This window comes from Rhinoderma darwinii, chromosome 9 (genome assembly GCF_050947455.1).
Source record: "Rhinoderma darwinii isolate aRhiDar2 chromosome 9, aRhiDar2.hap1, whole genome shotgun sequence".
NCBI lineage: Eukaryota > Metazoa > Chordata > Amphibia > Anura > Rhinodermatidae > Rhinoderma > Rhinoderma darwinii.
In genome coordinates this window covers 60,415,859-60,442,396 of record NC_134695.1, presented here as the reverse complement: position 1 = coordinate 60,442,396, position 26,538 = coordinate 60,415,859, and the positions used below count along the sequence as shown (strand labels likewise).

At 42.0% G+C, this 26,538-nt stretch overlaps 1 protein-coding gene across 1 annotated transcript in view; it reads right to left on the bottom strand.

The window, feature by feature from the left end:
• Positions 1-26,538, bottom strand: part of MYBPC3 (myosin binding protein C3) — a 90,987-nt gene that overhangs the window by 49,267 nt on the left and 15,182 nt on the right. The window contains exons 8-14 of the mRNA XM_075836769.1: positions 20,697-20,753; positions 18,582-18,584; positions 11,101-11,267; positions 7,745-7,877; positions 6,934-6,936; positions 4,043-4,167; positions 2,366-2,471 (exon numbers count right to left, since the gene is read on the bottom strand). Coding sequence (XP_075692884.1) covers positions 2,366-2,471; positions 4,043-4,167; positions 6,934-6,936; positions 7,745-7,877; positions 11,101-11,267; positions 18,582-18,584; positions 20,697-20,753 — 594 coding nt within the window. The remainder of the gene's footprint in view (positions 1-2,365; positions 2,472-4,042; positions 4,168-6,933; positions 6,937-7,744; positions 7,878-11,100; positions 11,268-18,581; positions 18,585-20,696; positions 20,754-26,538) is intronic.

The following is a 26,538-nucleotide window of genomic DNA, read 5'->3' as shown; positions in this document are numbered from 1 at the left end:
GCCGCTGACCTGACGGATTCAGGCCTTAGCGCACGTTACAGCTGCTCTGTATACAGGATACAAAGCAGCTGTATCTCAAAAAGTAAAAATAAGTTTTAGTTAAAAGTATTTTAAAAGTTGCACCAGACACACACATATCTATCTATCTATCTATCTATCTATACAAAAAAGATAAATTACTTCAAAAGGTGTACATAGCCTTTAACATTCTAAGAAAGACGTTCAAAGTAGAAGAGGTATCGGATTTCAATGTCGGTGACGGAGTGACGGCCCGAGTAGCTGTCTGCGGCTGGTCTGTAGGTTACAGAGGTCTCTGCAAGGTGCCTTTCAAATGAGTTTTGCTGACAAAGTATCTCCCTTCACTTGTGTGCGCTGCTGGAAAACACATTTTGGCAGCTGTAATTAGAGGACATAGTTGAGATGGCTTTACATGTTTCCTCTAGGAGCAGATAGGACACTACAGGCAGCGGCTATTTTAATTGCTGAAATATATACTCTGTTATAATTATAAGGGTGTCAGGAACGGTGCAAGAACGTTTGTTAAAATGCTAACACCTCCTCGGAGATGGGTAAGATGTATTCCCTGGAATGTGAGTTCTACTTCTTAGTGCCTTCCAAGCGCATGATTAAGTGAGTGAGTGCTACTTTTTAGGGTGCCTTCCAAGCTATAAGAAAAAGACAGGGTGTAAACACGTACAGGGACCAGAGGTTCCTATTGCAAAGTGGCAGAGGGTCAAGCGGGCTGGAGTCCATGTGAGGCCGAGCCAGCTGCTGACATCATTTCAAACTACTTCTTAAAGTAGGAAAGTCATACCTTCTCCAAACAAGGACGTCCACTATAAATGTGTGTGTGTGTGTGTGTGTGTGTATATATATATATATATATATATATATATATATATACACTCACACATACATACATACACACGTATGTATATATATATACACACACACACACACACACACACACACACACACGTATGTATATATATATATATATATATATATATATACACACACACACACATATACACATACACACACACACACACACACACACACACATATATAACATAAAAATATTAGCTCCTATGTGTATAAATTTTTTACTTCCCCTTTCCCACCCCTTGGTTGAACTTGATGGACATGTGTCTTTTTTCAACCGTACAAACTATGTAACTATATGTAATATATATATATATATATATATATATATATATATATACACATACACACATACACACACTGCAACTCCGTGCTACTGTAGATGGAACTTTTACTGTTATGATTTCCCTTTAAGACTGTTCATGTCATGTCTTAATACATAAGATATAATACTTATGTTCGCGCCATATCTCTAACTCCCACTTATACCTTATTCAGACGAGCGTATAAATCGGCCGTGTGACGTTCGTTTTTTTTTTTACGGCCTTCACACGGCTTCATGTAATTTTATGAGGCTATTTACACGGCCGTTGCTTTGACGGACAATGTGAAGTGCAATGTGACGTCCTATTTTTGTCCGTTTTCACGAAACCCTCAATAGACTCGAGTCTATGAGGGATCCGTAAAGACGGGTCACGCACAGATGCGAATTGGCTGTGAAAAGTGGCCGTTTTTCACTGCCGACTTGACAAATGCTCGTTTGAATAAGGCTTTATAACGATGACTGTTGTGTTCTATTTGCACCCCAATCCCCCTCCCCACAAAAAAAACTAAAATCCCACCCAAAAATAAAACAGGTAGGTTTGGTAAAATGTATAGAGGGGTATTTGCGGCATAATTTCCTTTATCAGTTGTATCTGAGATAATTCAGCTTCTTCTACTACTCAATGTTCTCCTGCTATATGGAGCCCTGTTCTTAAGATTACAATACTTTATATTATTAGTTTACTGATTTCTACCACTTCAACAGCATAATCACCCTCTAAAATACTTTGTGCTGCTGGGAGACTATATTCCTATTATTCCCCTCATATCATATACCTGCCCTATTACATGTAATTGTACCATCAACAACATAATGATGTGACTGGACAAGTCACTGTCTTCTACAAAATCAGCTCACTCATCTCCTGCTGCTGTTATCATTTGAGATCTCCAGATAGAGGTTGTTCTATTCCTTTTTATGAAGCTGGCACATTTACGTAGTTATAGCTCTTTTTTGTACGTCTTTCCCATTGGTGACAATAAGAAATAACTACACAGCAGTGAAGAGAAGACTGGGAGGTATCACTGCATAATAAGGCAAATTTGCCTTTCAGTGGTTTGGAAAACTTTGTGACAACCCCATTAAGAACATACGGCTATAATATATACTCATCTAATTATATAGTTATTAGGCTTTTTCCATAAGGTTTCTCACCATTTCACCTGTGCACCGTCCTCTGACACTTCACATTCAAACTCCACTCTTTCTCCAACCATCACGGCTTGATCTTCTAGAGGACGGAGGATCAGCACCGGTGGCTCTGTAAGAGAAGTTCATTCCATTATTCCATACGTGAAAAAGTTTTTGGTGATATTCTTGTTATGGTGGTTGAAGGTGGCGGGTTAGACTAAGTTCACACCTGCGATGGTGTTTCCGTTGTTCTGCTCCATCAGAGGAACAAAACAACAAAGATAACCATTGACTTTAATGGGTTCCCGTCGGGTTTATGTCGGAGTGTCCATGGTTTTACTGGAAACAATAGTGCAGCATGCTGCACTATTGTTTCTGATATTTTCGGCCGGATCTGTGAAGGAGGCCCCAATGCAGATGTGAACACGCCTTTAGCTGCTGTTGCTCTTGCTATGTGGAAACCATCAACAAGGTGTTGTTGATGGATATGCAATTCTTCTTTATTTAGTACTTTGATATGCATAATTTTGTACTGTTCTTAATGGGTCTGACCATCTCATTAACACAATAACACATTTAAAAGGTAGTCTCAACCCCTTGCCCAATTCCATTATTAGGGCATATGGACGATATAGAGGAGAATACCCCACTTTGGACCCTCCTCTATTAGCCAGAGCAGAGAACCGCTAACAAATAGCAGCTTTTTCTCTGGTGGACCTGGTCTGACCATGTATCACAACTTCCCCGGCTATATCTCCTGTTTGTTTGTGGTTTCAGTAGCTGAACCTCGGGCTGGTTACATTTTTTTTTTAAAATGGTCGTCTTGATGAGACATCCCCCCTTTATCTCATAATTACCCAATTACATAACTACCGGAATTCGTTGCGGAAAACCCGCAGCATAATACAGTAGCAGCAAAGTGGATGAGATAGAACGACTCTCATCCCCACGCTGCGTAAATACGGAGCGGAAAAAACGCTCAGAAATTTGAATGCGGCGCGTTAAAACAAAGTCAGTGTGAAAAGCCCCATAGAAACAACCCTTAAAAAAAAGTCAGTCACATGGCCGATTAAGTCATTCGTGTGAATAACCTCTTAGACTGGCCATACATTTTAGATAGCGTGTGAACGGCCCCATTGAAATACGTCCGTGTGACGGCCATTAAAAAAAAAACGGCCGTCACATGGACGTATACTAAGTTTGTGTGAATAAGCCCTAAGGGCGACATTAAATGGGGCGGCAGTCCAGCATGAACACTGCAGCTCCATTCAATGTCTATGGGAATGACGGAAACAGACGAATACAGCGCTGCTCGGCTCTTTCCGTAATTCTCATAGACATTGAATGGAGCAGCGGGCACATGCTCAACCACCAATGAAAGGGCTGCAGTGAGGAGGATTTGGGGGTTCAGGACCCTAGTTCTCAAGATTAGTCGGGTAGCCTAGCAGTGGGTCCCTCAGCGAAAAGAAAATTATCAACCAATCCTGTAGACAAGGGGGGTCAAGGTACAAGATCTTTAACTACTTCCTTCCTTTCTATCCACTCACTTCATAAATGGAGTTATAAAGATGGCAATGAAATAAAGAAGATGGTGTCCACGTCACCTTACGATAGAAGAATACTGCCAACATTATTAACATTAAAGATGGGGACAACACAAGGATTGGCGGTCTTTTAGGACTGCACTATACAGATACAAACCTCTAACAAACAGTTCAGTGAAGCATTTCTCCTCTCCAATGACACACATATACGCGGCGTCATCTGCCAGGGAGCAGTTGTTAATAGTTAGAATCCTTTTATTTCCAATACTCTCAAAGATGTACCTAAGAAATGCAAACGAGAACGTAAATGTCATTCGAGGTTAACCATTTATTTCTATTAAGGTACGACTCTGGCCACATTTAATATTCAATATACTTCTATTCTGTGACCGCCATATGTCTTTGCATGCTTTTCGTCATTGTGTGTCACGGTGTAACAGAGGCCAAATAGTTTGTACCAGTTATATCCACCTTTGCAATCTATTTCTTTTTATTGTTCCAATTCATCTAAAATAAAAAGTGATGCAACTGGGCAAATAGTTTTAATTAAAAACTTCCTACCGTTTTGAGTCTGCAGCGCCCATGCAGAGGTATGTGTCTCCATGGAAACAAACGACTCTGTGTAGTCTGATCCTGCAGTTATACTTCCTTCCATTTGTCGCCTACTTCTTGCTAATCTACCAAATGTATGTTACATCCGACACATTTTCATAACAACGGGGCAGATTTCTCAATGTATTTACGACAGTATGAACGCCTTATTTATAAACCCGCTGTGCCCCTTTTTCCTATACATGCGAATGTATACAAAAGTGGGCAAGGATTCAGAGTGACTCATTTATCAATATTTTCCAACACTTTTCTCTTTAGGAAAGTGTCGGAAAGCAATGCTGCACTGGACAATGCAGGGGTGTAGCTCCTTGCTTCCCCCACCTCTCTCAACAGTGATTGACAGGCTGCTGTGCATCTAGCTGTATACATGCAGCCCATCAACCACTGCTGACAGGGGTGGGAGGATGCGGGGAAAGCGGGGAGATGCGGGCGGAGGCAGGGGGATGCGGGGAGATGCGGGAGGAGGCAGGGGGATGCGGGGAGATGCGGGAGGAGGCAGGGGGATGAGGGGAGATGCTGGAGGAGGCAAGGAGATGCGGGAGGAGGCAGGGGGATGAGGGGAGATGCGGGAGGAGGCAGGGAGATGCGGGAGGAGGCAGGGGGATGCGGGGAGATGCGGGAGGAATGCTCAACTCATGAATACACCGGACAAATAGTCCGCTGCATTCTTTGATAGCTCCTATTACCCAAATGACGCAATAGGAGAGCGGACCTGTCCCCATACTATTCTGGCCTCAGACTAGCATAGCATGCTGACAGATCCAATTTAAATTTGTATTTCCTTCTGAGACATTTATGGCATATCCACAGGGTATATCATAAATGTCTGCTTGTTGCGGCCCCAGATCTGCAGAACAGGGAATGGGAATACCCCTTTACCCTCTAGGCATATATCTACTATAGCACATAAGTGCCGTTTGGTAGAGTCAAGTATCCAATAATGATTCAGCTATGCAATTTGGCTGAAAATAAATCTGCCCCCTTCCCGTTTCACAGCTCAGAATGTGTCTACCCCACACGTTAACACGCTGAACGTTTAACACTGCGAATATCAGACGCTTGTCACAAGGATCATCACTCACAACATAGCTCACTGTACGGGGGGAATGTTCACAAGAAATTGGCAGAAACTGAATTTAGACATTTTAATATTAATTGCATGTGTTCTCCGTTTGTTGCATGGCGGATCTACAAGGTGCATATTAATATTATAGATTGGCTGGTTGCAAGAAACATAAGCTGCTCTTCTATCCTCCTCATCCAGTCACTGATAGATCGGTGTACGTGATGAATTTAGGCAGATAATAAAGGGTTGTCCAGGCACGAATAGGTCATCAGTATATGATCGGTGGGGGTCCGACACCTTGACCTTGTGCTAATCAATTGCTCCAGCTGCCTCCGGGCGCCGGATGTTGTGCAGGGTATGCAGTATTTGGAGCCGGAATCAGATGGCTCCGACCACTGCATAGCGGCCGTTCTCCATAACAGCAACTCTGCTCCTATTCACTTGAATAGTACTGCAGCTCGGCCGCTATTCCGTGACCGGAGACATCTGCTTCCGGCATGGACATCCGGTGCCCGGAGGCAGCCGATCGGTGCGGGATCCAGGTGTCAGACCCCCACCAATCCCATACTGATGAGCTATCCTGTGGATAGGTCAAAAGTTGTCCATGCCTGGACAACCCCTTTAAGGAAGGCACAAGAATCTAGTGCAGAGTAAAAATAATGTGGTGACATGTAGAAAAAAAAAATATTATTAACTCCTCAAGACTTATTGAAGGTAATAATGCATTCTGTTTCTTGACTCATGTCTCTATAACCTCAATAGAGGATTGAAATTCCTTAATTTGGACCCCTTAGTCTATCATACATGTTCGGATTCCTATGTTTTTAAAGTTCTGTCCAAAAGAACTAAATGCATTGTCTTTACGTTATAAAGTAGAAGCTTCCTGCAGCCACCACTAACGGGAGTTTACTGAAGACCCATTTATACAGCTTCCGTTGAACACAATAATAAATGCATCTTAAGCTCCCCCTAGTGGTGGCAGAATGCAGGCAGAATTTAATAATTTAACTCTACAGTTGTGAGAAGAGAAGCAGATGATTTGGAGCTCTGTTACAAAAATGTAGATCTCAGAACCCTATAAAGATATATTATAAAATTATTCAGTACAGAATTTTGCACCTATTTAGAATAAAATAAAACGATAGATACAATTTAGACCTGTCCAAAAGGTGCTATGCTATACAGTTTTCGGTGAGCACCACCTGCTTCCAAGGATCTCATATAATAAAGTGAAATCTCAAGAAAGATAAGATAAATTTATGAAAAATAATAATGTGGGGATTTTATATCATAAGGAAATGGCTACTCCACTCATTAATATGTGTGACATCTGATATATGAACTCTTGTAGAATATTTCGGAGAACTTACTTGCTGAAGAATCATCAACAATTTCAAGTCAATCCAGAAAAAAGCAAATGATAGGGGGAAGAAGAAAAGAAGACAATATATGGATTAAATACTCTATGAAGTGTAATCTTTATGCATCCAGTCATTATGTAAATATAGGTAATTCTATACATCATGATATTGAAATCTTACCGATTACAATAACCCCACCATACTTATTGGATGGGGACCCTTACCTAGGACCCCCATAATTATTGGTTTGAAATAGGAGTCAAGATTTTTTTTTTCTGGATGGGGAGGGGGATTACAGTGTCACACCAAACATGAAATCCATGTGCCACTAGTTAGGACACCACCTGCCCTTGCCTTAAAATCTTTGTGCAATACAACCCCCATTGTATGCTAAAATCCATTGGTACTGTCAAATAAGAAGGGGGGAGGGGGTCCATTTAAATGTCTGGTACTTTGCACTCAACCAAATGCATCTACTGAAACATTAACAATATTTGCATATGCAGCATAGATCTATTACTTTATAATGTGTAAGTATGGATATCGAAGTCTGTGGAGGCCCCTGGGCAATGCACTATATGGGTAGGGTGTGTAGTCTAGTTAGGACATTAAAAAAAATGTTCCCTCAAAGAGTACAACATTTAAATAATACTACTATACAGTGGCTAAATAATACCCCCATATAGTGCCCAAATAACAGTGCTCAGGCCCGTAGGCCTGCCAAGACTTTTAGCCCGTGATGTGGATCGTCCTGAGAGGGGTGAACATCTCCCATTTCATCTTACCCCTTGCCCCCATAATTTTATTTTAGTCCTCTCACCTTCCAGTAACACGGAGCTCTTGACCATTCTTCAGCCATTTCACCTCTACATCAGGATTGGCCACTTCTACGATCAGCTTCATCTTATGACCCTTATCCACTTGGTATGCAGGATCAAGCTTCTTCAGGAATGCTAATGGAGAAGAAGATAGAATAAAATAAGCGAAGGTTGTGGGTAACAAAAAAAAAAATACAAGAATACTAAAGAATAATAATTGCCATTGTGTGGCACTATTAAATTGGCACGGTTTGACACTATTATATTTACACTCTAAGGTACCATATGTTGTAACTGTACACTACTCTTATGTAAATGCTCTATGGTGTGCATAGAGGTAAATTGTCACTACGTTTTTCGTCTGACAATCTTTATTTTTTATATTTTATTTTTTTGTACAATGTCTTTATTGAATTTTCAGTGTAATAAAACTATTAAACCTTCATAGATTTCAAACTTAGGTAAGCAGAGGTAGACTACCCAATGGCGACGTAAGACAAATATGAGTAAAATAATATCGAATGGCATCTACCAAGATAAGAAGATGTGTATAAGTACTTAACAAAACGGAACTGCCAAAGTGGAGGTAAACTGGATATCTGGGGAGAAGGGTGAGGTCTCGGTCGGCCGGTGTGGTTGAAAAGTTAGTGGAACAGGAAATCTAGGGCATACTGTTCTAGAATAAGGGCATCAAAAGGATATAAATTGAATTGAAAGTGGGCCTCCCGACTCTCGCCATGAGGGATGTCATGTGGAAGAGGGATTGGGCATGTTGGATTTCCTGCCGGAGGGCTGCCAGGGGGGTCTGACAGCAGCTTATTTCCCTCTACCAATTAAATAAACATGCATGCTCAGTCAAGCATGCATGTTTATAGTGGAGTCGGGGGAAATGGCTGTTGGCTGAATAAGCATTTGGCGGCCAGCAATGTGATGTGTATGGCCGGCTAAGTTTCAAGCTATAGATATTAAACTGGCCATACACATTAGATGAATGTTGGCCAAACCAGCCACTTTTGATAGGACCAGCTGACAATCTCATATGTATGGCAGCGTCCCGACTTTCCCCCAATGGCAGATAACAGGTGAGAGAAGGGGCGGGCATGTTGAATTTGAACATGTCCAATCCTTTTATTTGTTATTGGATAAGTCACAGCTAGAGGAGTCTGGCAGCGCCTTTCTCTGTGAGAACACATGCACGCTCAGCCGAGCCGAGTCGAGCATGCGTGTGTGGGAGGGGAGTTGGGAAAAAACAGCTGTCGGCCGAACAAGTCTTTGGCCAACAGCTATGTAAAATGTATGGCCAGCCTAAGAGGTTATTCACACAAACGACTTAAATTGGCCATGCGGCAGACGTTTTTTCGACACACGGCTGCATTAAAATCAATGTACTTCTATGGGGCTATTCACATGGACGTTGTTTTTTTTTTTTAATCAAATACTTTTTATTGTACATTTTCAACAATTACAACAACAATCCAGAAATGGGACGGCTGAATCCAATGCTGCGCTATGAGTTTCCGGGTCACATACAGTACTCTCCCCACTACCAGTTTCCCATTAGAGTCCAAAGGCAGACTGTCTACAAAATCTAAAAGACATACCTTTGGACATGGCCGTTGTTTTAACGGACTGTGTGAACGGCCTGTGAAAAAAATAGGATGTCAAAATTTTTGCCCGTTTTCACGGATCCCTCAATGGACTTAAGTCTTTGAGGGATCTGTGAAAACTTCCCGCAGGAATGCAAATCGGCTTTGAAAAACTTCCGTTTTTTTACAGCCGATTTGACACACGTTCATGTGAATAAGGCTTTAGTTAGACTTTTGGTGTACCCTTGCAATCTCAAAGGGATTTGCTGATAATCTAATCTAGTCTATGGGAACAGACCCACTTGTCACTGGCTCCTAAAATGGGTACTGCAGTGAGAGATATTTTTGTCACAGTGACAACATTATGTTGGAGTGATGTCATGGTTGTCTCTACAGTACAAGTATCTATATGATAAGATATAGAAGGAGAACATGCAAGAATGTCAAGTGCTGGATCACAAAGTATCTTCCAATATTTTTATATATTTAAAATTTGGTTTTCACCATTTATTAAAACTTCCAACAAGTCCCAAAAAGGATGAGGCTAGCGAAGCAAGATATGCCGTCCCATTACACGCTGGACGTATTCCTAGAAATGGATGGGTTTATAGAGATCATAATGGTCATATAGGATAATCCATAACCTGTTCCCTACCATTTCCCCTAACAATCCACTGAAAACTAGAATCAGGGGCCATAGGTTCTGCCATGTAGGACAAGTTACCCAGTATGTACTAACACAGTGTGCATGAAGAATATTGTACTACATAGAGACTGGTGAAAGGCCAGGCAGGTGGTTTGTTATACTTGCGTAATTCCTCGCTTCAGTAGCTACGACAACATAACATTTGGTATTGTTTTTAACAAACAAGGGGTTGTGAAATACATGGTTATTTTTTATATCAGTAAAGCGAATTAAAATAATTATACGCTAAATATAAGGAAATATTTCTCAATTGTTTGTAGAAAGGTGCCCAATTTTGGGAGTATTAAAAAACTAGACTGACATTAGGAAATCCACTAAATTAAAAAAATAACCAGTACTCACCTGTTGAATTTTCCGCTGCTCCAGCAATGACACTCCGGTGGTCTCCACCGATCTTTGTTCACTTTCCCTGCAGTAATGACATGCCGTACAACCATGTGACTGCTGCAGCCAATCACTGGCCTAAGTGGTTTTGTGCCATACATGCAAGCATCACCATGGAGGCTAGCAATTGGCTGCAGTGGTCACGTAAATGTGCGGCATGTCATCACTGTAGGGTAAGTAAACAAAAAACGACGAGGACCACCGGAGCCGCAATGTTAGAGCGGTGGGCGATTTAACAAGTACTGGTTATTTTTTTATTTGATCACATTCTCTAATGTCAATCTATCTTCCAGAAAACCCCTTTAATTATTTGCATATAAAATGCTACCTGCCTGAAGCTACCACTAGGTGGAGCTTACTGCATACAGTTCATGCATTAATCTCAGTAATAAAACAGTATGCTAAGCTCCCCCTAGTGGTGGCTGCAGGCAGACAAAATTGTATCATTTAACACTTTGGCTATGCAGAGAATTTAAATTTAAGAACCAAATTATATTTTTTTAAGGATTAATGGGTATTATTTATGAGCCAAAAGCAGAGGTCTCCAACCTTCGGCTCTCCAACTGTTGCAAAACTCCCAGAATTCCACTATAAAGGAATGCTGGGAGTTGTAGTTTTCAACAGCTGGAGAGCCACAAGTTGGAGACCACTTTTAGAGCTTCCAGTTAAGCCTCCTCCTCACCTTCACTCCTCTTCTCCTCTTTCTTCATCTTCTTCAGACGTTTTAGGAGCCCACGGAGATCCGTGATACCATATTGGAAAGCAATCTTCTCATATTCTGAGGGTGGTGCTTTACGAAGAATATCCCAAACGTCTACGTCTGGTTCAATCTCCTGCTTTGCCTCATTACTGTCAGAAGAGAATAAATCAGTATACAGCCATGGATGCCTCCAACCTAGACCTCAGGATGGAGTATGAAAACTTCACATATCCATTTCTCTCTATGGAAAGGAAATGTACAGCTTCATGACCTAAAAAGTCATGTACACCTTTGAATGGATTTTTTTTTTTTTAATTAAATCAAGCAATGTATTTTGTGTTTATAAGCACTTTTCTAATTGACATCTATTAAAGATTTTTTACGATACAGTTTCTATGTATACAGAATACGTAGGAGCTGCATCGTTCTCTCACACAGGATCTGGCTAATATCAAAAACACCTTAGTTATGAACTTAGATGTGATCAATATTAGCCGGATCCTGTGTATCAGAGAAACGCATGACCTGCTCTCAGCTGAGCCGTCAATTCAGCCGAACTGACGGAATCGGCTAAGAAAAAGCGATAAAGCTTCTATGTATTTAGGATACATAGAAGCTGTATCATAAAAAGCAAAAAAATTAAATTAAATAAAAATGTACAAAAGTCAACTAGAAAATTGCTTAAAAATACAAAATACACGCATTTAAAAAAAAAATCCATTTATAGGTGCACATAGACATTAAATCCCTCGTAAATTTCATTTGGAGACTTGAGTCGATACAAATATCTATATAATCCTATATTTAGAAGCTTCAATGCAAAATCTGTTATGGTGCCCCTAATTATCATTACAATATATAGTGCTGGTCTCCTCATATGGGACATATAAACCTTGGGTCCTCTCAGACTGCAGAGCCTGGGTGTGCGGCCACAATCATGGCACCCCTACTGTTACGCCCCTGCCTATTTCCCATCTGTATTTGCTGTCTGGTCACTGTAGTTCCTGTCAAAACTTCCCAATTTATTCCACTATGGAATTGTTAGATTAGGACTGATCACTAGTATTGAAGATAATTTATTTTAATCTAAGAGTTTAGTAATTAAATTACTAAATATTCAGGTGATTTAAAGGTAAATCTCAGCAGGGAATAGGGAGTCAAATAGGTTATTATCATTATTGATTTTTTCTCTCTGGGCATGTAATCTCAAGGGATTAACTGCACAAACAGCATAAAATAACGGAGTTCCTATGTGATTAATCTCGTCATGAGATTTAATCAGGCAAAAATCTGTGCTTTGCCGTAGTCTTCTTTTTTAATATTGTTTCATGGCTCGGTCATCAGGGACATAGCTAGTGGGGTTGGCTAGCATGTGCCCCAGGAGTCAAGGGATGGGCAAGAAGCCAGTCTTTATTGGCCGGGGTATTTAGATTATGGGCTAGAGCAGTAAACTGAATCTTTGCCCTAAGTGAAGGAAATCCTAGCTCCAACTCAGCTTTCATATTCTCCGATTACTGCAAAGATTATTTTTTACAATGAAACAGAGCTGCAATTTGCTAGCAATAAAGAGTCCACAAATAGAAACTGGTTGCTGTAAAGCATAGCGCTAGGTACTCAGAAAAGTAGAATACTCATGAATATTGGACACTGTAAATCGCAATTGGAACATGTGTTTATAGGGGATATTAATCCAAAACCACGTCATGTTGGTAAGGACAGTAAATACTTTTAAAAAGAGAAGACTGAACATGAGAAAAGAGACACAAATGTTGCTGCTATCCATCTGAGTCATGTCCTGTAGGGGTATGCATAGAAGAGAGTGGCCTCTTAGCAAAACTTGAGGCCCAGGAGGTTCTTGTTTGCCCCCTGAAACTATTTCCACCCTCTCGTTTTCCAAAATTACACTTGCTATGAAGAGGGGGCCACGGCACATGACCACAACTACCACGTTGGTCACGGTTCTTAAATCCAAAAGGTCTCTAACCACAGATTACCTCTTGACCTTATGGGAAGGCCTTCGTATGTTGTGGGTCTTACCGATTTACGGAACGCAGGAAACTGCTGGACTTGCAAAGTAGCATTCAGAAAAGCATGCATCGGAGAGAGAGTACCCGCATCACCAGGGCAAGAGAGAGCAAGACACGTCAGTGCAAGGCAATCATCATAACCACGATCACTTGCCAAAACCGGGCAAAGAGGTAGACAGAAAGGCAGACATAACTTCTTGGACATGCAGTACAAAGAAATTGTCCATTACATGCAAAGAGAGAATGTGACAAGCAACAAAAAGTGCAAGAAAACAGTGCAAAAACGGGACCAATGCAGGTCAGGAGTAAGAGAAACCTCAGAACTTAAATAAAAGCTTTAGGCATTGTCCCTCTGTGGCTGTGACAGCATTCATGGAGCACAATCATTTAAATCTTTGGCGCAATTTGATATATGCCTATTTCCACATTCACAGTATTAAACCATGCAAGCATTTCCACATCAGAAGTTTAGCCTAGGATGGTTTTAGGAAAGAACATAGTTTATATCTCTTTGTTTATATGGGCAATATTAATTATAGGAAGACTAAAGCAGTGGTTCCCAAACCTTGTCTTTTGGCCGAGACTTGTTTGGGACTCCCACTACTGTACTTAGTCCCATTTAAGCTGACGTATGTTAACATAATTCATAGCTAGATGCCGGCACTTAGTTCCATTTGAAAAATAAGTCCCTTCCGTCAGCTCTATGCTCCAGGTTTGGATTAAACTGTATCTGCATCCTGAGGACGCAGATACAGTTGAAACTGGGACATCGGTGAGTGGCTCACAACTCCCCGGAGGTCTTCACATGACCCCCCCCCAGGGAGTAAAGACCCACAGTTTGGGAAACACTGGTCTAACGGATTTTTAGAGAACTAGTCATTGAGGAGATCAGTTATTTATTTGTCATACGTAACATTATCGTTCGTCCTCACGCTCTTGACGATTGCCCCATTTAAATGTACTAAACCAGCGCTGATCAACATGGTATTGTCGTCGTTCGGGGCTTGTTAAGGCCCGTTACTGCCCATGTAAAAGGACCTTTAGACTCTAAAAAGGTCACATATGCCCAAGAGTTCTGGCTTGTCATTTAAGGGTGGTTTTACATGGGTAGATTTACACCCGGTAACGAGCGCCAATCGGTGATAACAGCATGTTTACTTGGGGGATGTGCTGACAACAAAACATTATTTTTTTGGTTGCATAAAAGGTGCAATCAGCCGACAAACAAACGTTTACACAGGGCAATGATCTGGAATGAGCGCTCGTACAAGCGCTCGTTCAGCCGATCATCTGCCCATGTAAAAGGGCGTTTAGGTAAAGTTTTTTTTTCCGGGACATTAATATCAATGGTCCGATTGATGGAGGTGTCGGGAGTCAGATCCCCACAATCAAATATTGATGACCTCTTCTAAGAAAAACCCATTTTAGGCTTCCTTCATATACACTTCTTGTGTAGCGTCTTTTATGGCAGAAAAAAAACGCATCTAGAAATACTTTTTAATAAAATGGTACGTGCGTTTTTTTGGGGGAGTTTTTTGTGGTGTTTTTTTTTCCCAAATAGTGTGTTTTACTATGTACCTTAGGGGTTTTTTTTAGGTGTAATTTTTCACATTGCAAATTATGATTCAAAGATCACGTGATGCACAGTTTCCTCTTTGCCGCACATGATTTATTTAGAAAAAAATGAATTTGCATTTTTCTTTTAAGAGGCAAATAAACCTATGGAGGTCTATGGAAAAAAAACGCCACTAAATGCTTGAAAAGCGCTAAAAACGCTGCATGTGAAGCAGAAGCGTAACTTGAAGATACTGGGCCCCAATGAAAGATCTATAACAGTCCCCCAACCTACGATATATCATTTATAATTCTAGTATCTTCATATGCGGCTGAGTGGCTTTTGGGCCCCCTCAGTCCCCAGGGCCTGGGCGCGACTGCTACCTCTCCACCCCTTAGTTTGAAGCTACTCTGATGAATATAAACCTTCTACTATGCACTAAGCCCACTGCCATAAAGTGATACTTTAGGGTGCCCATTAAGAAGATCCCACCTATACCCTTAGATAAGACCTGATCTGTCTTGCTCATACCTCAGTCTTGGTCTTGCTTATTTTAAAGCATCTTTAGGAGTTTCTAGACCCTTTTCTGCAGCTAATTTTGGAGTTTTTGCCGTCCTCACAGTGAGCTCCCGCTAATGTTGCTGTATTGGATGTGACTAAACACATTTTGCTCGGTGTATTGCTTTCACAGCTGTGTAGTTGTCAAAAATAGTGCTTTGTGTAAGCAAGGCCACATGTGAAGAAATGTGGTACAATCCATCCGAATTTGCAGGTCAAATCGTAGCTTGTCAAAGTCACAAATTACCAACAGTTGAGGCAGCCATTTTGTAAGCGCTATACACTGACGAGAATATACTGTAGCCTACCAAATAATTAAAACAGATGACAATTGTTTCATATCAAGCGATGCTATCCGCAGCACATGCTATCCTCCATTCAAATTAGGGCATCTATAAAATGCCCAATGGAAGCTAGAGGGTATGGTTGAACCCACTTAAATGCCCCCTTACACCAAGAAGTGCGGAACAGAACCTGAGTCACTAAAAGGTTATAGTGAAAAGGAACCATCACGTGTTCTTATTAACCCCTTCCCGACATTTGACGTACAGTTACATCATTACCGTGAAGGAGAAGCATGGAGCGGTTGCACGAGCTGAACCCGATCCATACTAAGCGGTTGTCGGCTGTACGTTACAGCTTACACGTCACTGCAATGACCAGGATTGGAGATAACGCCGATCACGGCTGTTTAACAACTTAGATGCCGCGGTCATTAGCGACTGAGGCATCTAAACATTCAGAAAGAGGGGGGCATCCCCCTCCAACAGCAGGGTACTGATAGTTGTCATGGCAGCCTGGGGGCCTACTGAAGGCTCCCAGATCTGCCGTATTTGTGCTTCTATTAAGTCCTGCCAGCTTTGGGGCCAGTAAAAGTACAACATACTGCAATACCTAAATATTGCAGTACATTGTGCCAGCGATCCAACTTCGCCTGGTTATGTCCCCAAGGAGGACTAATAAAAAAAGTAAAAATAACAGTTGAATAAAGTTTTTATATATACAAAGAAAATTTAAAGTTCAAAATACAAGTGGCCAAAAGAAAAATTGGCCTTGTTGCTCATAGCAACCAATCAGAGCTCAGCTTTCTTTTCTTAAACTGCTCTGGAAAAATGAAAGCCAAGCTGTGATTGGTTGCTATGGGTAACAAGGCCAGTTTTTCTACAAGACAGAAAATGTTTCGGCGACAGGGGCTATTGCTTTCATCTTGATGAGATTTAGACATGAGGAAGGCAACTCTGCCTGACGTGTGGTGTTGTCTTTCTTTATTGTTGAGGATTCAATAAAGATTTGCAAAGCATCACTAATATCCTGGTGCCTGAAAATGGCTGCCTGCACTGTGGAAGGAAATATTATTACTTTAATATTATTAATTCAAATTTGCATAGTTAGGTGGGCGATTTTGTATCATGAGAGCTTTGCAGTTAAAGGGTAACTAAAATTTAAAAAGACTTTTGACATGTCATTGGGACATGTCAAGAGTTTTGATAGATGAGGGTCTGAGACCACCACCGATCGCTAAAACAAAGCGGCAGAAGCGCTCGGGTGAGGGCTGTGCCGCATTCTCTCTGATCGGCTTTCCTTGGACTCAATAGAAAGTCTAAGAGTCTGTACACCGCTCGCTCGGCTTTCCGAGGAAAGACAATCAAAAAATAAGCAGCACAGCGCTCCCCCTTTCCATTTTAGTGATCCTGGAGTCTCAGTGCTCGGACCCCCACAGATTATAACTTCTGACATGTCGCTATGACATGTCAAAAGTTTTTTAAAAGTTTAGTTACCTTTTAAATATCCCTTTATTACACATAGATGGGAATACGTCAACATGTGGTCTAAGAAATCTATCTAAAAGGTACTAAAGCAACATGAAAAAGGACGAAATCTTTTCAATGGGCTACTTGCAAGAGTTGATATCAAAACACTATGCGGATTATGGCAAAATCTTTATGTTAATCTTTTAACACCATTATGTATTTAGGTACTACACTTAGTGTGGATTAATTTATTAATATATCTTTATAGCTGTCATAGTTCTGTTTTTACATAGCTCCAAATCCACCACTAGGAGGAGCTTAGGAGGTTACTGCTTATTGTTTATATAGTAAACTCCATAATAAAGCAGCTCCTGAACTCCCTCTAGTGGTGACTGCTGGCAGCCAAAAATTTTCTATTTAACTCTATGAAAGGAATTTATTGAGAGTCTCAACCTAAAGAGTGCTGACTCTTAATATATTAGGCGCATCTCTGGCTGTCTCTGTGGTCAGAAAGGGATTTGCTCTAGATTTGCACTATAATTGACACCATTGTTGGCCTACATTATAGTAAATTTGTTATGCTGTGGAAGAAGTTCTGCTCATTTTTTGAAAAGTCGTATTTTTTTTGCAAATTACGACTATTGCGGCATTTGCACTTGTTGTATGCCAGAACAATGGCATAGAATGAATGATAAATTCCCCCTAGGTCTATGCAGGGGATTTGGACCTCTGTATCAGAAAATGGAGCTCAGATTGCTATAAAGATATATTAAGAAATAAATCTGCAGAGAATTACGGGTCTATTTAGTTTAAAGAAAATAACATGGTGTTAAAGGGTGGACATTCAACATAAGGATTTTAAGAAACCAAAATTTTTCTTGCTCAGCTTTGTAAATGGTTCCTATCCAGACTTGAGAAACCAGATGTGAATATATATATATATATATATATATTTTTTTTTTTATTTATTTATTTTTTTTTTTATTTTTTTTTAATTACATTTACCCACAATTTTTTTTTCATCCAGTCATTAGATGAAGCCAGACCTTTCCTACCAAGAATAACTTGCTTTCTAAACTCTGGTTCTTTTACCTTTCTTTTTCCAGTCAAGCTGTGATGAGAGATACATCTGACAAAGTAGGCAGTGCGGGCCTAATATAGTAACCAAGCTCTTTCTTCTGATGTATACTATCCTATTACTCACTGGAGACCAGCTGTCACTTCTACAGAAAGGTGCCATTCCCTCCGAGATAGAGACAGCTGCATTATATACGCTTCTTCGCACTCTACTTTCTGGAGCGCAGTGGACAGTCAACGTATTAGTGATTCGGTAGCACGGCACTCACTGTCTATATATAAACGATTAACAGAACCGGTGATAATGACTCACTAGTTAGATCTGATCAGCAGCATCAGAGAATAATTGGGGAGTGCGACATTCGCTAAGCGTTACTTAATGTGTATTGCTGGCCTATGGACATCAGTCCAAGTCAATGGTGTATTAGGTTGGCCAGAAGCATCAGTAAAGCTCACTCACTCATGCATATGGCAGGAATATCACGGAGAACTTACTCTCTGTATGCAGGAACAATGATAAAAAGGAAAATAAGAAAAAGAGAGTTATAGAAAACAAGAGATGCAAATAGTAGTTTATGTGAAGTCTCATTGAGATACAGATAGAAGTGCAGCAGGCTTTACAAGAGCACAGTATTAGAAGAACTACGCAAGCATTGGAAGACGGATAAATGATTGGAAAATAGCAAGAGACAGAGAGAGAAAGGGTTGTTGCAAGAAAGCGTAAGAAAACATTGGAAATAGCAAGCACCGCATAGAGCATATACTGCAACAGCACCTGAAGGCAATGAGCACAGGATGATAGAAATGCAACAAGCATCGCAAAAGAGCAAAGAAATACTGTATAGCAAACAATACTAGAGCACAGGACTAGAGAGATACAGCAAGCATGTGTAGAGCACAGGACAAAAGGGATACAGCAAGCAATACTAGAGCACAGGATAAAAGGGATACAACAAGCAATACTAGAGCACAGGATAAAAGGGATGCCGCAAAAAATACTAGAGCTCAGGACAAGAGAGATACAGCAAGCATGTGTAGAGAACAGGTCAAAAGGGATACAGCAAGCAATACTAGAGCACAGGACAAAAGGGATACACCAAGCAAGAGCACAGGACAAAAGGGATACAGCAAGCAATACTAGAACACAGGACAAGGGATACAGCAAGCAATACTAGAGCACAGGACAAGGGATACAGCAAGCAATACTAGAGCACAGGACAAGGGATACAGCAAGCAATACTAGAGCACAGGACAAGGGATACAGCAAGCAATACTAGAGCACAGGACAAAAGATGCCGCAATAAATACTAGAGCACAGGACAAAAGGAATGTTGCAAGTATTAGTGGTGAACAGAATAGGAGTGATACAGCAAGCAATGTTAGTGCACAGGACAAAAGGAATTCAGCAAGCAAAGAATAAGCACAGGACATGAGGGAAGCTGCAAGCAATACTAAAGCACAGGACAAATCAGAGGCATGTAAGACATTAAAGCGGGCCAGGAGGAGATTAGCAAGCAGTGATAAAAGACAGACTGAATTGGAGGAAACAAACATTATAACGATGGATGACAAAAGCGATGGTAAAGGGACGCAATATAGAACATAGGAGACAACTACAACAGGAAAAAAAGGTTTCATCCACCAGTACTAGAGCACAGGAGGGAAGAGATGCTGCAAGCAATATATGGTACGCTAGAATGAATGGGATGCGATAAGACTCGCTAGTAGTAGAACACAGGGACAAAGAGCAGAACATCGGGAACGTAGCAAACAATTCCTGAGCAAAGGGATGCTGCAAACAATGGACTGCCGGCAACTGAAGCGGCCTATATTTCTTCCCTCATATTGGTTATCTAGGTGTAAAGGACGTGCCCTTGTACCTTCTGGAAGGATAGTCCAACTTTTGTTAATTTTCCCCATGCAGTGTAGAGTTGATATTTGTTTCCAAAAATAGAAAAGCCTGAAACTCATCTGTAAAAATTAGAAAAGGCCTGGAGGACAATTTACCCCTATGCTTCTTGACATACCACCCCACATTACTAAATAAAGAGCGCAGGAAGCAAGAAAGATCTGCCACAGACATTGCAAATAGCATAAAAAAGGAGATATAGCAAGCAATGCGAAAGAGCTGGACAAGGGATTTTTTTTAATTTAATTTAATGCCAGAGTGCCAGGGGAAGCAAAAGCTATTCATATATACAGGGCACAGAAAGCAAATGTAGAATCACAATTCAATAATAAGGAATCACAGTATAAAGCATAGAGATATTGGTATGTACTATATACAAAGGCACCAAATACAAATTTAAGGGTCAATCTGTCATTTTTGCTTAGGACGTCATAAGCTTATATCCTCAGTACCTCTCTCACATGGTCAGGTAAGTATTGGCTTGATGGCCGTATAATATGTTAGGTTTGGAAAAGTAGCAATAAACATGGAACCCAGGTGTATTTATCACTATCAATAATGTTTTTTTTTTTAAAAGTTGCCAATTTTTTTTTTCAAGAAATGTTATAGGGATGCCAGAATGCTGGGCATAAGTTACACCCAGATTAGTGATAGATGCCAGAATATAGCCTTGTGTGGATATATTACTATTGAATACTCACCTTTTCTTGAGAAGAGCACTAAAGTCCAGTTCTCCAGCTTCTTCGGTCCCATCTCCACTGGGAAAAAAAACCACATCAAGTACCCAAAATGAGTATTGTATTATAACGGCATTAGGAGTTCAATAGCAGCAAAAATGACACCAACCTGGTTGGCTGTATTATATAATCTTTTTGGCTGATGTAAAGGTGGTCATCATCTCTAGTCTCTATCATCATTCAAATAGCCATAAAGTGGTCATGTTTTAGTGCCCGTATTTTGGCCAAAATACCAAAACCTCCCATGGTTCTACTGAACTGGACTTAGATGAGTATAGGATCGTATGATGATCTAAGTCCGGTTCAGTTAAATGACGGAAGATCATGGTATTGGGTCTTTAATATAGATAGTAAAATGTAACCGCATTACGGCTGACCGAATGTGTCCGAAGTTTTATATAATGGAGCCATTGACCTATATATTTATTTTCAGATCATCATTACTGGGTGGTAGTGTAATGTTACATAGATTCCTATCTTGTGCCACCCTGTCCTAATTCCTGTCTGTAGTACAAAATGGAAGGGCATGGTGAGAAGTTTGGCACTACCTGCACCCAAGTATGCCACCGGTAAAGATTCATTCTCTTACCCTATCCTATGTTTATCCTACATACATGCCCATTACTATAGCGATCCAGTCTGAAAACCTTTATAATGTTACTTACCCTTTGAAATCAACCCCTGAAAATGATGACGAATGTGACCTACAGCTGGATCCTAGGTTTACCGGCGGGCATTTTTTTATGATACGCGTCAATGAAAATTTTCCATCGACACGCCTGCAAATAATATCTGTATAAAACGTCACATTCTGATGTCAGAACCCAACGATTATACAGCGATGAGCGGTGCTACATACAGTAGGCGCTGCTCATCGCTTCCTGCACGGTTTGCTTTAGTAGGACGTTCCTTCTCTTGTGTATATCACTGTTTGACTGCCAACTAGAGCCCTCTCGCTTCCTTTTAAAAAAGAGGTTCTGCAGCCGCAGCGATGTGTATAAGCTATAATGTAACAGCTACAAAAACATAAAGAATATTAGGAGTCACCTTGGCCTCTTGCTTTTTTAAGGTGACTGAACTCTTTGGGGACTTCTAATATTCTTATAATTTACAGTAGGGAGTACATTATTGCAAACGTTACCTTCTTTATGTTGCAGCGGGGCTGGCAGGGGACAGCGCATTTTTCTTTATATATACCCTTGGGCTTCAATAATTATTATCTTTCTTTAAATATGGCATGAGTACCCTAACCATCTCTAGAAATGCCACATTTGCGAAACCTAGAACGAACCCCAACAAACCCCCAAAGGAAACCTCGAAGAACCCCAATGGACGCCACTGTAAGTCAACAGGGTCCGGTGACTGTTCGATCTGTCATACGATAGTGCCGTCACAGCATCATGGCTTCCTTTATACACGAATACCATCACGCTAGTGTGAACAGAGCTTTATAACAATGAAGATATGGATTGAGATCATATATGGCAGTAGGTTAGAACAAAATAATGTAGGTCGGGAGCCAGTCAAATGCAAGAGCAATCTGGAAACATTAAAGGATTGTATGAGATTAGCAAAAAGTATCTGCTTTTTTCTAGCAACAGCGCCACTCTTGTCCATAGGCTTTGTCTGGTATTGCAGCTCAATCCCATTCACTCGAATGGAGTGTAGTTACGTTACTAGAAACAACCTATTGACAAGGGTGGCGCTGTTTCTGAACAATAGCAGATCCTTTTTTTCTAATACCATACAACGCCTTTAAAAAACATAGCACAAAACGAAGAGATTCCACATCACTGGACCGCAACTGGGTGCACGCCTCAATTGGACCTGGTCGACGGTCCTCAATATCAGACAGACAAAAAATGGACAGAGGCAGCACTTCCAAAACGGATCAGCAATTTATTCACCTGTGCGACGTTTCAGTCCAACAGGGCCTTCTCAAGCATAGAAAGGTCCTGTTGGACTGAAACGTCGCACGGGTGAATAAATTGCTGATCCTTTTTGGAAGTGCTCCCTCGCTTCTGTCCATTTTATGTCTGTTTAAAAAACATAGGGCCATTTGGGTCCCACAATTTGTGCTAGGGCTGTAGAAATTAGACAATTAGCCACCTGGAATTTTACCAGTCCTGGGAAGAAAAAGGCAACCATTGCATAAAACATAAAATATACATATGACAATAATGACAAGTTCGCGAAAGCGACAGGAATATTTGCAAAATGTGCTTGTATGGCAGAGGACAGACATAGCCTTTGGCAATATATAGATGTTACAAGCTGAAGGTTTCTGTAGGTTTCGGGGAAACATAAATCTTGTGATGACAGGTGTAATACAAGCTTCCTAGAGCCAGGCAGCAGTAAATTCTATACATTGAGTTGTGCACGGCATGCAAGATAGAGTGAGGGTGAGTGCTGGGCAGACGTATAGGGCCATAGAACAGGTGGTAGTGCTGCAAGTAAATGGTTTGCTGTCAATACAACTGTATTGATAGTCTAAGGACAGAATAAGATCTTCCTTGACAACACACAGAATTCTGGTTGTTCATTTGCTCAGCAACTATCCCAATGATGAAAGTCTTCCAATAGGGTTAGATCCGATCTTATACTGAACTGATCTTTGCATTCAGATCCATATCCCAACACTGTCTCATGTTGGCATGAGCATTTGGGTATGTTCACACGGCGGGGGTCCGTAACGGCTGAAATTACGGGGATGTTTCAGCCTGAAAACATCCCCGTAATTTCAGCCGTACCGGCATGTGCAGGCGCTTGAACGCCGCGTCAATTACGGCCGTAATTAGCGCTGCTATTCATTGGAGTCAATGAATAGCGGCTCCAATTACGGCCAAAGAAGTGACAGGTCACTTCTTCTACGCGGGCGTCTATTTACGCGCCGTCATTTGACAGCGGCGCGTAAATATACGCCTCGTGTGAACAGACAAACGTCTGCCCATTGCTTTCAATGGGCAGATGTTTGTCAGCGCTATTGAGGCGCTATTTTCGGGCGTAATTCGGGGCAAAAACGCCCGATTTACGTCCGTATATAGGCCGTGTGCACATACCCTTAGGCAAACCCACGCAAATACTATAGCCCACTAGGCTTGGGAGGCCCATGGCCAGCTGGGTAAACTCTACATTTATCAAGCCAATGGTGGAGTAGACCACTGTGACTATCACCCAAGGGCCAAAATACATTTGGAGGCAACTCTAAGCGGCTGGTTGGGTTCTTTGGTTGTCTTTTTTTAGAAAGCATTAACCAGGACGACTCCTACAGGGGCAAAGGCGTCATGGGTTAATTACATTCTGGGACAATTTTGGGCTACAAATGGGCAACGCTTTACTATAAGCAAGTGGCCATTATATGGCTTGATCTCCTAATGTCAACTATAACAGGGGCGGACATACCGCATGTGCAGCCGGTGCAGCTGCACAAGGGCCCCGCGTGGGAAGGGGGCCCGTTCCTCTGCTGGCCGACTCAGTTCTCAGCTGCGCGATGCTGAGGACTGAGACAGAGGCCCGTGGACCACTGGCGTAGCTATAGGGGTCGCAGCGGTCGCAATTGCGACCGGGCCCCGAAGCCAGGGGGGCCCACGGCCCCCCGCACCACATCAATAAAAAGTTACTATAGTAACTCGGGCCGCGGGCCCCTGTTACTATAGTAACATACTTTACTTACCTTCCTGGTTCCGGATCGCAGCGGAGGTCCTGACGTCAGGCGCTGTGCGCAGCACATGACGTCACAGCGCTATGCGCCGCGCACAGCATCGAGACGACAGAACTCCCGCCGCGGCCGAAGAGGAAGGTAAGATAGCCCTGACTGGCGGGGTCCGACTCCTGGGACCCGCCAATCAGCTGTTTTGAAGGGGCCGCAGCACTCGTACGAGAGCTGCTCCCCTTCATTCCTGTCACTTCATTCCGGTCACACTGTGAATCGGTTTCGGCGATTCACAGTGTGGGCGAGTAGTGAAATGAAGGGGAAGCAGCTCTCGTACGAGTGCTGCGGCCCCTTCAAAACAGCTGATTTGCGGGTCCCGGGCGACACATCAGCTATTGATGGCCTATCCTGAGGATAGGCCATCAATGTTTAGGGACTGCACAACCCCTAAGCCTACGATGTAGCAGGCTTAGGGGGCCCATGAGACAGGATCACAGATTGTGTGATGCTGTCTGCTGGGCCCTGTATCTAAGCCAATCACATGGTAGGCTTAGATACATGGCCCATGCGTGATCCTGTCTGCTGGGCCCTGTATCTAAGCCTACCACACTGTAGGTTTAGATACAGGGCCCCAGCACACAGTAATCTTATACTGTATAAGATTACTGTCTGCTGGACCCTGTATCTAAGCCTACCTTGTGGTAGGCTTAGATACAGGGTCCCACAGACAGTATCACACATGGGCCCTGTATCTAAGCCTTAGGGTATGTGCACAGACACTAATTACGTCCGTAAGTGACGGATGTATTTCGGCCGCAAGTACCGGACCGAACACACTGCAGGGAGCCGGGCTCCTAGCGTCGTACTTATGTACGACGCTAGGAGTCCCTGCCTCGCTGTGGGACAACTGTCCCATACTGTAATCATGTTTTCAGTACCGGACAGTTGTCCGGCAGCGAGGCAGGGACTCCTAGCGTCGTACATAACTATGATGCTAGGAGCCCGGCTCCCTGCAGTGTGTTCGGTCCGGTACTTGCGGCCGAAATACGTCCGTCAATTCCGGACGTAATTAGTGTGTGTGCACATACCCTAACACATGTGTTACTAATCATTTTTTGTGTGTTTTCTTACAGGTTCGGTCGTTGGACTACGGCGGATTCCAGGACTACTTCGATGACAGCTTTTTTTTTTATTAATAAAATGGTTAATGAGGGTTGTGTTTTTTTTTTTTATTTCAATAAAATATTTTTTCTATGTCTTTGTGGTTTTTTTTAAACTATATTACTACCGCCTTAGTAATGGCCGCCGGCTGATTGACAGCATCCATTGCTAAGGCAGGGCTTAGTGTTAGCCGGTGCAGAGGCTAACACTAACCCCCTTTATTACCCCGGTACCCACCGCCACCAGGGGTGCTGGGAAGAGCCGGGTACGATCCAGTACCTGACCATCTGTAGTGATGGTCGGCCACTGGGGTGGCCGCAGGCTGGTATTATCAGGAGGGGAAAGGCCAGATACAGTGGCCCTTCCTACCCTGGTGATGCTAGGCTGCTGCTGCTTTATTGTATCTGGCTGGTTATGAAAATGGGGGGGACGCCACGTCATTTAAAAAATAATTGGAAAGAACGATGTCGGGTCCCCCCCAATTTTCATAACCAGCCAGATACAACACAGCAGCAGCAGGCAGCATTACAAGGGTGGGAAGGGCCACTGTTTTTGGCCTTCCCCAGCCTAATACTACCAGCCTGCGGCCACCCCGGTGCCTGCCCGTCACTACAGCTGGTCGGGTACTGGTTTGTACCCGGCTCTTCCCAGTACCCCTGGTGGCGGTGGGTACCGGGGTAATAATGGGGGTTAGTGTAGACTCTGCACCGGCTAACATTAAGCCTCGCCTTAGTAATGGAGGTTGTCAATCAGCCAGCGGCCATTACTAAGGCGGTGATAATAAAGTTTAAAAAGATACAAGCACATAGAAATTTTTTTTATTGAAATAAAAACACAACCCTCATTAACCATTTTATTGAGAATAAAAAAAACGCCGTCATTGAAGTCCTCGTATCCGAAGTCCAACAACCGAACCTGTAAAAAAAACACAAACACACAAAAATAATCAGTAACACATAAAGAAGCAAAATTATTATTCTTACCTTTCCTGGG